The following is a 14853-nucleotide window of genomic DNA, read 5'->3' on the forward strand; positions in this document are numbered from 1 at the left end:
TGGAAAACTTTCTCATCACAGTCAATATATACACACGCACATACAAATACATCCAAACACACACGCACACACACACACACACACACACACATATATATATATATATATATATATAGAGAGAGAGAGAGAGAGAGACCTGAGATGAACTGTAAGCCCTCCCGCGAGAGACTGTTAGAACGCGAGAGGAGTTCTTAAGTTGATCCCGAGAAGAAGATCGACGACTGTGAGTGAGGAGAATTTGGTAATTGGGAGCCAATATTGGGCGTGTTTGGTTGGGTTAACTTTCGCTTATTTCTGCAGGCGCTCTTGGGCCTTATGGGCTTTTAACCATATCACCTTCTTACTGGGCCCGTCCATGCAATCTGCTTGTGGGCTATAATAGGGCCCACTGATCAATGTTTTTCTATTCATTTTTTACGTACCCATCAATTCATGTATTGCATAAGTGTTTCTTTTTTCTAGAAATAAGCCTTCAAAATTAAATAATAAAATATTATGAGCTTATAAACGTATTTAAAAATAAATAAATAAAGATTTTTTAACTATATTTTAAAATCTTATCAAATTCTTTTAATATTACTTATATTAATTACAAAATTAGAATTTTTAGATTCTTATGAGTTTTATGATCTATTTTATCCAAAGTCTATAATAACTCATTTTTAAGTGATGTCTAATATTTTTAAACTCCAAAAATATACAACAGAATATATGAATTTACAATTTTTTTTAAATATAAGTTTAACTTAATAATTATTTAACTGCAAACACTACTTATAAGCTGTTCAAACTCCTCTCGTGCAATTACTAATATTAAAACTAATTATATGAATACATTTTGTTCTTTACAGTTATAAATACACCTTTTAAAATAGTAATTATAATTTATACCAATAATCCTAATGGATTAAATATAAACATAACTGGCAAGCAATGTGTGCAAGAGAACCATAGAAAATAATGTGCAAAAGAGGCTTACAAAAAAAATAAATATCAGCAATATAATTAAATTAAGCACACAATTGTATAAAAAAAAAATGCTTCCCATTTAAGAAAAAGACAACAAAGTCCTGAAAAACACTTCCATAATTAAAGATAATAATAATAATAAAAAAAGAAAATACCACGTCATCAAAGTTTCAACCAATACCAAAAGTAGCAAATAGTTGTGCAATTATTGAAATTGGGGGTATATATGCAGGGTGCACTGCTCTGCATACATATAATTTATTGAAGTTTTTGGGATATCCAGTCCTAAACAACTACTCATCATGATGGCCTCTGCTCTCTGAATCATCACTCTCAAAGTTTGACGTCTCCGAACTCCAGTTGCTCCTCTTCCTATCCGCACTTGCCCCACCACCACACTTCTGCATAATTTAATCATTCATTAATTCAATATTCATCACTATTATTTTAAATAATAACATATATTGAATATATATGTATATTATATATCATATATGTGTGTGATAATTGATTATAATAATATATCATTACATGAGCAATAACTATTACGATACGTTTTTACCTGTTTTATTGTTTATGAAATTTTAAAAATAGTTTAATGACTTGTAAAAAGTCTTATTTTCGATCATGCTGTCAATTTTGTTAAGAAAATGATAGAAAAAATTATGTGCAAGTCAGTATTCATTGTCTCTTGAAAATAAAGAAAAAATGGTCACGTGATTTGCACGTAGATTTTTTCGTTAATTTCGATATCACATATATAAGCAATATGACTTAGAGGATACCTGCTCTTGGTAAACCGGGTTAGTATGATATGTTTCTGGGTCAGGGTTCGGGTTGTTCATCCCGGATCCTTGCTGCATACCCGGATAGTTCTGGATCAGGGAATCCACATCTGGAAAGTTAAAGAACTCGTCAGATTGGTCGACCTTAGTGTTGGATGAAGAGTTTGATCCGGGTTGGGCATTACTTGGGTCGGGCACAGGTGTTCCATACTGCTGCTGATTGGTATTGTTAGCCATGACTGGTACAACGCCCACACCCTGTGACATTCCAGCTTCTGAAAGGGTTTCGGGGCTTGGCTGTGCTCCCCGAGTCTCTTGCTGGACCTGATTTGGAACGGTCCTACCCAATTGGGGCTTCGACCCGAATCTTCTCGGCTTGGGTTGAGGCCCTACGGAACTCGAAGACCCGTTATGAGCGGCTTGGAATGCCTTCCGCTCCTCAGGAGATCGCCAGTTGTCGTTACGGCATTTCTATTAAAATGAAAAAGAATTAAAAAAAATAAAAAAATTTGAATTTTCTATTGCAATTTTGTATTTCATCACTACAGGAAATATAATATTTAATTAGAATTAATTATCATAAATAATAATAAATATTTTAACAAATAGTCATAGACTACAACTATGCAACGATTGTTAACCGTGGTTTTTGCAAGAGTGGTGAATAATAATTATTTACTATCATTTTTCAACCATAGTCATTAATATTATAGCAAGTAGTAATTTTTTTTTTCTAGTGCATATTTGTATATATTCGATCCATTTGCATAATAATAAGTAAAACACTAAGTAATTAAATTACGAGGAAACATACCTGAAGATGGCTCGCAACTTGCATTCTTGTCAAACCCGGCACATTCATTATCTCTAAGATCTCTTTGGGGAAACATCCTGCACGTATATGTTCAAGCAAATCATGGATGTAACTACAACAAGTTCAAGAACAAAAATGCACATAAATTAAGAAGGGATAATTGCAAGAAGGAACGAAGAACCTACTTCCCTCGCCCAATTCTTCAACAGCATCCATAAATTTTTCATGGAGTTCCAGAGTCCACTCTGTGCACATTTTTCTCTTGACATTATTGTCCCCGCCCATCATCATATGATTCTCGGACTCATATTCTTCATCCTCGTCCACACCAATTCTTATTCCTCGATACTTCTTCTTGGACTTGCCTTTGTTCCGCATCCCAACCATTCCTTCAATGATGTCATTAGGGTTTTCTACCGTCCTGTGATTGATTGCCACTCCCTTAACATCAAGACCTCGCGATCCCTGGCCGTGATTGGCACCCACCAATATGTCCCTCTCTCTTATCATCCTTGTCTTCTCCCTTAGCACATGTTGCCATAGGCACCTCAACATCTCCATTGTTGCCGGTTTCTTGATATAGAGAAATGCACCATTTTCCAGAGCCCTCATGGCCATGAATGTGTTGTCATCAGCCGACATCACTATTTGCACACATATATATTTTTCACAATAATAAATTAATTGTATAATAATAATTATCTTTTTAGAGATAGGTATATATATACACACATTCATATATATTCAAAAGAGAAATAATTAATTGATTGCTTACAAACAACTGGTAAGCCCAAGCTGACAGCATGTTGGAGTAATTTGAAGCCGTGCAGATCAGGAGAGTTGATGTTTGCCATTACAACATCGAATCTCGTCTTTCCGCTTAGCAGCATTGATATTGCAGCGGAAGCAAGTTCGACAAAAGTTACTAGTTTCAACAAACAAAATTAACTTGTTAGATGAATATATTCATAATAAATTGTTGATAAATTAGTAGGAAATATTAGAATAGAATGTTTACAAAAATATTAAACAACAACAAAGGGAAAATGAATATATATATATATATATGTTAGGTTTTTTAGAGAAAATTATAATTATTTCAATCTTATAAATATATACAAGTGTGCACAAATTCTGATCATATAATTTTGTCTATGTAGTTTTAAAAATTTTGCACATTAAGAACAAAAATGTGCAAGAATTTAATAAAATAGATAGAAAAGTGCACAGTACACGTGTCATGTGCATGACCAACTTAATTGGTGCACATGCAGTGCAATGTGCATAAATATATACATATACACTTTTATAATATATATATATATATATTAATTATTTATGTTAAAAACTACTTGTAAGTATGATAAATACATAATGCATATAATTTAATAAAGAAAGTATGTTAAATAAGTTATATAAGTTTTTATTCAATTACATACAGTACACATAATTAAAATATATCATATCATTACTCAAAAAAGTTATAGAATATTATAGATTTACATATTTTACAATGTATACATACATACATATGTTCGATGTGATACTTTTAAAATTGTATTCATAATTTATTTTTAAAAAAAATCAATATATATAATAACACAAGCAAAAAATGATGTGAACTTCTGAATAGTTGTATAGAAAATATACGACTTGTAAATTTATAGAGGTTACATAAATTTTATACTCATTATAAAAATTATAAATTTTGGATAGTATTTATTTTAAATAAAAATTTTATTTTAGGCGAATGATTGGAAAAGATACATTTTAGAGAAGTAAATAATAAGGATATTTTTCATCAAAAAAATATTTATTCATATTATTAGGGGCTAATTTGCTATATTTTAAATTCATAATTTCGGGGTGCAAAAATATATTTAACACAAATTAAGATAGAGAAGAAAATTCAAAATATGAAGTTGGGAAGAAAGAATAAAATGGTAATGATGATGAGGATCTTTAAATAACTTATTCTCTAAAATAAATAATTTTCATTTATGAGAAAAAGAATTTTTCGAAATATTATTTATTAACAATTAAGATGCGTCTTGTCGTCTTCCAATGATTTCTACAACGGCACAGAAATTAAAAGAATCCCATATTTATTGAGAAAAAGACAACAAAAGTAAAACAAACACATAAGCACACACTAATTTATTACATATCATCATCAACAACAAATGTTTCAAATAAATTCAAAAACCAAATCTTAATTAAAAAAAAAAATTCTTCCCAATTTTGCTTTTTATGGAAATCACAAATGGAAACATCAAGAACAATATATATATACAGATCTGATACTCAAAATTTTATTCAAGAAATCTCCATCAACCAATCTTAAATTACAGCATCATTAATAAACAAAGACCATGAAATCTTGGAATCAACTCAAAATATTTAACTTAAATTGACCCAAAAATTTGCTTTAAAGGGGCCAAAAAAAAAAAAGATAAAATCTAACTCGTTCTTGAAAAAATTGCACTTTACTTAACAAAAATTAACAAGGAAAATTAAATAAATTAAGAAAAAATTTAGGGGTTTTTAAATTAAATTAAAATTTTGTATACCTCTGTACTGACACAGTTCGAGCAGTTTGACAGTGTTAACTAAGCCGTCAGATTCATGATCCACAAGCAAGACATGAATTTCATGCATCACTGCATGATGATATGAAGCCACTGGAGGGGCTGATGAGCTCCTAACATCTGCCCAAACGTTAACGTTGTTTCCAAATTCCCACACCATGTTTCTATAATCAAAACAAATGTAACAAACTATATTAGTTAATTGTTGGATATATGGAAAAAGAAGAAATTAAACAATTGGGAGAGTGAAAAATTAAAGAGATGATGTGAATAATTGATATTCGAGAAAAGAAAGTTTTGAAACGGTTGAAAGTGTAAGCGTATACGTACAGAGAATGAGCGTATACGGATTGAGAAAACGAATACACTGTAAGGAAGTTTGCAATGAGTGTATTGAGTGTGAATTAAAATGAACGATGTAGGTCCGTATTTATACACGTCGTCGCAGCGTGGGGTTGTCGCGGAGTAATTTTTTATTATATATTGGTTGTTACTTAATTTTTATAATGACTATTAAATTAAATTTGTTTATATCCAAAAATATTTCTAAAAAAAGTTTATTTTGAACCTATATTTCACCAAATAAATTATATTAACTTTTTATTTCAAAATGTCCAACATAGATTAGCTTTGACTTCTTAGATTAAGAAATTTAGTAGACTATTTTTCTTAGGTGTTTAAATTAATTTTTATTATGTATAATTCCACCAAATTAAATTTCCTAATGCAAAAAGTTTGAAAATAATTTCATTTAAAAAGAGGGTAAAAAAAGTCAAATATTGTGTTTTTTGAAATAGAAAAGTCGGCGATGAACATATTTTTGACACGTAAAATAATTTCTTGAGTTCTTTTTATATATATAAAAATTAAAATTAAATATTCTTTTTAGTAAATTTTTTTTTTCCCTTCTCAATTTTAAGTCAAGTGGCAATTTAGCACATGAGAAAATCATAGAGGTTAATGTGGTAAGTAAATTGGGGTAATTAACTCCAATTATATGTAAATCCACATAATATAGGAGGTTCCAAAAAGATTTTATTTTTTTATTTGTAAAGAAAAATAATAATTACTTTAATTACAACAATGTATTTGCAACATTATATGACTTGTGTTCATCCCAAGGAAAATAAAAAATTTAATTAAAAATTAATCAATCCCTATTTTTGACATAAAACAAAATTTAAAAAACCTTGAATTTTAGGGTAAATTAAATTTAGATTCAAGAATTTTTGCAATTGAATGTCAAGTCATTTAAAACCTATTAATTATGCTTACCAACATAATTATTCCATAATTGCTTTTTTGGAAGTTAATTTTGCGTAGGGAACTTGATGTACGTAATTAATCATTTTAAATTCTTCTTATAAATATATATAATGTAAATCCCAATAATTATTTTTTCGACTTTCCTTGTAATACACCTCATATTCACACTAACCAATTATGATTTTTCATTTCTTACTAAAATACTGTATTTTCTGTAGCAAGAATTATATATATTAGGAAGTATCGTACATCTCGTATTTGTATTTTTATCTCAATACCTGTCATCTGGATAATATCGACCGGTCAACTTGACTAATCTCATACGCGTTTAAACACTATTCTTGAAGTGGTAATTATATAATTACATCAATATCTCCACAAACTTATCATTATGTGTGTTCAAAGCTAATCAGCAAATTATAGGGTTCATATTACAATATTACTGTAATGATTCTTATAAATTTGAGAAATAAAATATAATTTTCCTATTTCAGCAATACTCTATGACCGAATGTCTGAATCTGTACTAATATTATTGAGATTTTGTATAAGCAATAAGTTACCTAAATAATTGTCAGAACATAAAATTTTCATATTAAATTGTCAGAAATTTTTTTCATTATATTTGGTTTTCGATGCATGTAACTATGTCAAGCTAAATATAAACATTTTCATTGCTTTAATGACCTGTCACGGCTCAAATCCATCTGTACAAACTAAAGGGGTGTTGGTACGGTAATTATAATTTGTCATTCGAATTATGATTATTTTTTTAAAAAATTTTATTATTTTAATTTTGTAAAATTTGTACTTTGTTACATATAAATATTTTTTAATTGATTTTTCTCATCACATATAGTATACATGCCGGAAAATTATCACTATATCGTCCTTGAATATCAAATGTCACTACATATAGTGTTTTTTTTTTTTTTTTTTGCTATAATACTGTATAGAAAATGGTCATATATGACAAAATGTAAATTTCATAAAATTGTATGATAAGTTGACACAAAAAAAAATTAAATAACAAAATATAAAACTAGCATAATTCAGACGATAAAATATAATTTATCTTAATTTAAATAAGTGGATATCAAGTTACTATTGAAAATAAAATGAAAAGAGTGTTTTTATTTACAATTTTTACCTTCGACAAGCAACTTACATCTACAATGCATGGATGCTTCAAAAAATCACCTCATATAGTGTCCGACATGTATTAGATACGGGCATTAGAGGTGTAAACAAGTCGAGTTCAACCTTTTTACTTTTTAAAATAAACTAATTATATTTATTTTTTTATTCCATGTATTTTTATTAAAAACTCAGATATAAGCGATGCGTATTTTATGTTTTATCTAAATGTTAGATTTCGATCTTTCCTTCATGGTGTCATGTATTTTGATATTTGTCATATTGCATATTTTAATTTTTATGAAAATATATATAAAATAAAATAACATTATATATAGTCCTGTCAATGTTTTGCCGTGTTCTATATTTTTGCAATTTTTTGTGTCATTGTATTTATGCCGTCGTGTATTTATGATGGGACTAATTTTACATCAATTTTTTAAATTGTAATATTAATTATTTTAAAAAGTATGAAATTAATATTATAAATCAGTCGGGACTAAAAATATAATTTTTTCACTAGCTATTATGAGGGGTTCTTAATTCATGTGAGAAGGCGTCACATCCTAACCACCCAGACTCCTGCTATGTGGGGCCCCCTAGAGAGCCCTACTTCGAGCAAACACATAATCCCACCTTATGCGAGTTGAGAAGTTGTGCTTTAATATCATTTTGTCACAAGTTTAATTTATTTCGATTTTATTTACTTTGCATGATAGAAATAAAATGATATAAATTAATGGATGATAAAATTTGCAATATATAATAATATGATTTTACAATATGTTATTTACTTTGTTGGATCAAATACCGAATATTTATGTAAAAAAATTATTTTACATCTACTAGCAAGTCATTCGTTTACCCCACATCACTCGAACTAATTCACCATAATCGCGGGCTTGGGAGTATCGTAACGGGCCAGCAAATCTTGAAGTAGACAACAAATTATCCCAGATTGAAAAGAAGGGAGTGTTTGCGATAGTTTTGAAAAAATATTTTTAAATTTTTGGTTTTAAAAAAGTAATTTTGAGGTTTTTAGAATGTTAATTTCTACTTTTGAAATTGTTAAGAAAAGTGTTTTTAGGTCAAAAAGTTAGAAGCGCTTTCTGGGGGAGCTTCTCGCTGCTTTGTATTTTGAAAATGAATCCAACTTTGTTTTTTACTACTTTATCATCGTTATAATAATCTTAATAAAATTTTGCAGTTTTTAATTATTTTAAAATTATATATTTAAACTTGATATTTGAAATTTTTAAATAATAAGATAATAATTAAATTTATACTTTCATATATTTAATATTTTAAAATTTTTATATTTTGCTATATTATCTAATTATATTACTCTTATATTTTTAAAAATATAAATTAAATGGTTATGATTAAGTAATAAACTTGTTTTTTTAATCATGCAAGTCAATTATTGTGTATGAAATTTGAATCAACAATTATATTACTTAGTGAAAATATTATTAAATTGGATATTTAATTTTTTCTATTAATAATTTAAAAAAAATAAATATGAAATATACTAATCAAAATAAAATTTATTATATTTTTAATAAAAAATATTATTATTTACAAATAACAAGTGCAAATATAAGTAAAAATGGAATCTTTGTATCACATGGAGACAAAATGGTTTTTAATCTATTAAGTTTGTTTTAGAAGTAATTTCGTTCCAAACACTGTCCAATCCTTCTTTTTTCTTTTTTGACAAACAATACCTAATTTTAATTGTGCTACAATTTCAACTTTTTTTTTTAATAAAAATCACTTATAAACCAATTACGAAAAAGTAGAATACCACACAAGGAATGCGATTTACTTTTTTGGATAGGATTAGGGGAGGATGGATAATTGCATGACTAATGTTGGGATAATTTGTGAGATGATAATTCAATATATGTTTATCTTGTGTGATAAATGATTGATTAATTTTTATTTACTTAATTTAGTTGTGATAGTGCAGCATACATAAATTGGAAAATTAATTAACCATAATGCCCCATATATAATAGGACCAAACAATTTTATTATGTGATTGATCGTATCATAAATGTATAAAATATTTCGCATGTAATTAAATCAAATTATTTTGTATAACTCAATTATTAAATGGTTGTTGGAATTATGGAATTGTATGTGTGTAGTGGGATTATTGCATCATGGGTTATTATGTAATAGATGATGAGAAATGGTAATTGGACAACAAGACACAAGTTCAACCAAAAGAGAATACCATACCACATTCAGAAAGAAAAGAACTCAATTTTGAGCTTAGAATTCGAACTAAAATCTACTTTTTAAGAGGTTCTTAAACGGTCACAACTTTTTATGTTTTAAGATTCTCAGAGAAAAACTTTTTTTAACATGCATTAAACGTGAAAGTTTCAGATGTTGACGATCAAGTCAAGTTAGATTTATGAGTTCGAAAAATTTTAGATGTGGATGATCAATCCATGTCACCACGATATAAATTTAACTTTTAACGTGGTTCAGTTCTCTAATTGGTATTTTCAAACTTGATCCACGTAAGAAAAAGCCCGTTTTTTCATAGTAAGGAATTTTGAAGTTTCGGGAGCTCCCAAGAATTGTAGGATTGATGGCAATTGAAAAACTTGGGTGATGATGAGCTCTTAAAGAAACCAAATATGTTTGTGATTAGGTTGCTGAGACTACAATTCCCATACATTTGGTCCGAAACAAGACAGGGTGGCAGCTACAATGTGGAAAATGTATCTGTGATACAATTTGCTGTCCATCATTTACTTGTTTCCATCGAAAATTCGACTTACTTTCCTCTTTCAAAGAGGAAACATTGGTGAACCAAAGTTGAACAGTAAAACAACTTTCAACTCTATACTCTCTTGGAGAATTAAGAATACTGTATATTCTTTAAAATCAGTATTTCAAATGCATCATCAAACTTCATGGAAGTCATGTAGCTCTATTTTATAAACATTGGTGACCAAAGTCTAGAGATGATTAATTACAAACAAATAAAATGTACTTACCGTATGATTGACAAATAATGAAAGAATAGTGACAATCATAAGTCAAATACTATTATACTCATTTATGATTAGTTTGATTCGACAAAACCTGGTCTGAACGATTGTCCAAGATGTCGACATTCTTACAATTATGATAACTTAAAGATAGGTAAAACACATATGCACATTTAATACCAATATAGTCGGTCTTTTTCATCATCATCAGACACAACAAATGTTAATCTTGGAAAATAATAGACATAAATCAATAATACAGTTCTGGTGATTTTAAGTTGTGACTATAACATCAACAAACTCCTATTTTGCGAAAATATGTCTCCTTCAAAGATTGAGCTATAGGTTGCCAGCGGTCGCGTTTAAATCCAAGTCAGTCCCTTAATTTTCGACAAAGAGAAAATGTGTCATCTACAAGTCATATCCTCTTTTATCACCTACAAGTCAAACATGATTCCCATGAGTAAGCATTTTTAAACAAATTCATCTAACAGCTAAGCTAGGGTGAATGTCAGTGAAACAAAGCTAAAATCATGAACATGGACTATTTCAGGGTGAACCCTAAAACCACCAAAAAAAAGAAAAAAGAACTCATGATAAAGCCTAAAAGATAGGACATGAATGTGAATTCTTACTGATTGTCATCTAGAACACAAAGCTAACATTAGAGACTGAGAATGTTACTGTTATCGGTTTTGGGAATTATAAGACAATCTCACACATAAAACATGAAAGGAACAAGTAAATCATCGCCAGCAAGAAACAGGTTGTTTTAGCACCAGATCTAGAAATAAAGTTTTCCATCATAAGATCGCCCTGATTTTGTACAGTGGGGATACATAAAGATCCAGATTCAGTTTCTTTCACTATCGATTTAGTTCAAGCAATCATTCTATTTTTGTCTTAAGTCTATAAACATCACATTCAAAGTCCTACTCAATCACAGCAGGTTGAGATCAAGTCCAAATCAATTGGCAGCTCATGTAGTCATACTATTGTTAATATGTATCGAACAGCTAGATCTTGATCCTAACATTGTCAAAAGTCTCAAGATTCTAAATCATGTTGTCCCGATGATTGATGATCTTAGTTCATATCATGGCTTACTCAGAGATCAAGATATTCAATCAAACAAGAAATGAAGATATAACTGCGAGATCATGGATTTGAACTTCTGCCAAAAGGAGTTTCTTTATTAAACATCAATAGACTAATACATGTTGCTATTCAGAAAAGAAAAAAGACTAATACATGTTAGGCAAGAGAAAAAGCCAATGTACAGAATACAATGTCAAAGAAAAGGTGAAAAGAGAAAACGAACAAAGGGTACAAGAGATGTTTTCTGAGTTTCAACAAATGACATTGTGCTGATCAATGAAAGAAATGAATAAACCAATAAGAAATCAACAAAAAAAAGGTTACCAATTTACAAGAGCTGTAACCCCAGATGCAGACACCAAAAGTTCCTTCAATTCCCAGTTCCATTGACGCCTCACCTCAGTCTCAAGCCACAAGTAAAGAATCTGAATCCAGCCAGTTGTTTAGTATGCTCTGCCGAGAAACAAATAATCTTAAACTGCAGATTGAGTGTTCTGATTCTGTCAGTAGTCATTTTCGGCCTTTAAAAGTTGCCGTCTCCTGATCAACAGGAATGCCACCACGCATACTTGCAAGATTGTTGCTACTCCGATGAACATTAACCCAACTTTCTTACCTGTGTTGAGAGTCCCTTTCTTGGATGGAGGACTCGAGTGTTTTTGTGGATCGCTGTGGTTTTGATGACCATGCTCCGAAGGTGGTGGACGGAGGTGTCTCCTTGGAGGGGGAGGGGGAGGGGGAGGAGGAGGAGGAGGTGGTGGAGGGGGAGGCGGAGGCGGAGGGGGAGGAGATTGTAATGGTGGCGGCGGAGGCGATGATTCTTGAGGTGGTGGAGGTGGAGACGAATCAGAACTTGGTGGAGGTGGGGGTGAATCAGGAGGTGGTGGCGGTGGCGGCGATTGGGGAGGTGGGGGGGGGAGGGGGCGGAGGAGAAGGAGGAGAAGGAGGGGGCGAAAGTTGCATGGGTGGGGTATTCACATCTTCTTGGGACTCAACAATGAGAGCAGAGAAACCAAAGAAGAGAGCAATGAACAAAGTCAATAATGGCGAATCCATACAAATCACGCCACAAAGTAAAAATTGTTTCTTTTCAAACAAAGACAGCTTCTTCACGCCCACCCTGCATCTGGATTCATTTCAAAACTCCTCTTCTAACAAAACCAAACAAGATGAAAATTCAAACCTTCAACAGGGGGAGAAAAAGGGGGGGATATTCAAAGAAACCAGGGTTTGGAATTTCTGAACAGACCGGCCTCCAGGATTCCTTTTGGTTTTGAAGAAATCAACGTAAAGGGTCCAAAGATTTGGTCCCAAAGTTGAATTCTTCTTCGAATTCGAGGCAGAAGGATCCTTCAATCGGAGAATTAAGGTTAGGGCATCACATTGGATTCTCGAACCTAAGTCAACAATGTAGGCGAACAACATTCAAGCAAAAGTAATCAAGGGTTTCCGGATATGGAAATTCTACCTATTTTCCTAATATTCTCTTCCTGTTCGGATCCCCGTCGTGATCCCCCAATTCTCTGCAATGGAGAAGGAGCAGAGAGAGGAAATGGAGGAGAGAGAGAGAGAAAGAGAGAGATGGGATACAGCGAAGACGGGAATGGAAAGAGAGAGAAGGCGGGATTCAACGGTTAATCTAATTTTGGCTTTTTATGTTGCTGAGTGGATTTTTACCATTTACATGGGTATAATATAATCTATAATCTACCTACTAGATAAAAAATACCTCATTTTTCTTTACCTATCTCCAAACTTGAAATCTATATATATAGTTAAAAATAGATACAACCCCTTTTTTTGTCTGATCAATTTAATAAAAATAATTATATAATTACCAATATTTTTTATTATTTCAATTATTTTTCAAATACCCATTTGAATAAAAAATAATTATGTTGTTCTTATATGATGCGGTAGAAATTACTTTTGTACCCTTATTGATTTTCTGAAAAAAAAAATAGTCCATAAAAATATTTCAAAAAAATATATAAAATTATAATTCATAATTCAAAAATGACATATTGGGTTGTTTTCCACAAAACTTAAATAAAAACCTAATGGAATTAGCTCATACAAAAATTAAAATCAATAAAAATAGTTGTAAATACCACCAATCTTCATAATCTAATAGTTAAGGTGAACATCGTCGCACCAACACATGGATTTGAAATCTTGCCGAGATATTTAGTGGAGCCAATTAAACGTCATGTCCTACGTGTTTAATTTTCACGTCGTTAGACTTTGACTTTTGATAATTGTAAACTGATTGTATGGATTCTAACTGGCACACATTACACACGTGCAGACCTCCTTGATTGGTCTATAGGGTGTCACCCTTGATCTCTCATTTACATAATATACAGTTATTGTGGCACGCCATCCCTGTGTGAGTATAATAAATAATTGCTTACACTTTAAAATATATTATAAATAAGAATAAGATTATAAACCAACACATCATATTTAATTAATAAATAAAATAAAACTAATTTAGGAAAATATCAATATGAGAAAAAAAAATTAGTATGATGAAATTTTCATATTAGTATGGATAGACAGTATGATGGATGAGAAAAAGAATTCGAGTAGGGGTGGTTGAAAATGAATAAGGACATTTTTGTTAATTTAAAAAATTACTCTCACGATGTAAGTAACCGCTACTTGTAAGTGAGAAAGATGTTATATATATATATATATATATATATAGCAAATATAAATGAATTGTCCAAGATATTTTTTTTATTTTTACATTAGGAGATAATTAATTCTCTATATGTTCAGATAAATATTAAGGATTAATACATTGTCCTCCTATGAAGTTTCGTATAATTATATTAAAATCCTCCGTAAAAAAATATTTATTTGTCTTGCAATAAGTCCGTAGTAAATTAATTAGAGATAAATATAAATTTTTATTCAATTTTTTTTTTGTTAATATCAACAAATCTCGTGAACTGTGACTAACAACTAAATCTATTTATTGAACTAAAACAAATATGAAGAGTATTATATATAATTTTTTAAATTACAAAAAAATTGTGTATATTTACCTCAAATTCCATAAAAGAACAGTGTAACTATTCCTAAATATTAACACAAATCAGAATATAAACCCATTTAAGTAGGCCGTAACTAAAATTTTACTGCACCGAATTCACAGGGTCCGAAACAAACTTTTTCAC

General features: G+C 30.2%; 1 protein-coding gene and 1 pseudogene across 3 annotated transcripts; both read right to left on the reverse strand.

The window, feature by feature from the left end:
* Positions 1–1048: 1048 nt before the first annotated feature.
* On the reverse strand, positions 1049–5553 carry LOC105163150 (two-component response regulator ARR14-like). 2 transcript variants are annotated; one of them, XM_011081398.2, is made up of 8 exons: positions 5487–5553; positions 5139–5320; positions 3344–3493; positions 2754–3212; positions 2569–2645; positions 1940–2225; positions 1755–1864; positions 1049–1370 (listed from the first exon to the last, which is right to left on the reverse strand). In XM_011081398.2, exons 2-8 carry the CDS (start codon positions 5314–5316, stop codon positions 1263–1265), a joined length of 1368 nt encoding a protein of 455 aa, XP_011079700.2. In that variant the 5' UTR covers positions 5317–5320; positions 5487–5553; the 3' UTR covers positions 1049–1262. The 2 variants fall into 2 exon arrangements, with proteins under 2 accessions (XP_011079700.2, XP_088740886.1); XM_088884760.1 differs by having other exon boundaries at positions 1755–2225.
* Positions 5554–10742: 5189 nt separating this feature from the next.
* On the reverse strand, positions 10743–13138 carry LOC110012673 (uncharacterized; annotated as a pseudogene). Its single transcript, XR_002287866.2, has 2 exons — positions 11993–13138; positions 10743–11007 (listed from the first exon to the last, which is right to left on the reverse strand). The product of XR_002287866.2 is annotated as an uncharacterized LOC110012673 (transcript).
* Between the last annotated feature and the right edge of the window lie 1715 nt (positions 13139–14853).

This window comes from Sesamum indicum, linkage group LG1 (genome assembly GCF_026168435.1).
Source record: "Sesamum indicum cultivar Baizhima isolate 11 linkage group LG1, ASM2616843v1, whole genome shotgun sequence".
Classification (NCBI taxonomy): domain Eukaryota; kingdom Viridiplantae; phylum Streptophyta; class Magnoliopsida; order Lamiales; family Pedaliaceae; genus Sesamum; species Sesamum indicum.

Coding starts and splice junctions, on each gene's coding strand:
- LOC105163150 (XM_088884760.1), bottom strand. CDS start 5,316: ATGGTGTGGGAATTTGGAAACAACGTTAACGTTTGGGCAGATGTTAGG. Junction 3,213..3,343: donor CTTGGGCTTACCAGTTGTTT/GTAAGCAATCAA, acceptor GTGTGCAAATAG/TGATGTCGGCTGATGACAAC. Junction 2,646..2,753: donor TGAAGAATTGGGCGAGGGAA/GTAGGTTCTTCG, acceptor ATATACGTGCAG/GATGTTTCCCCAAAGAGATC.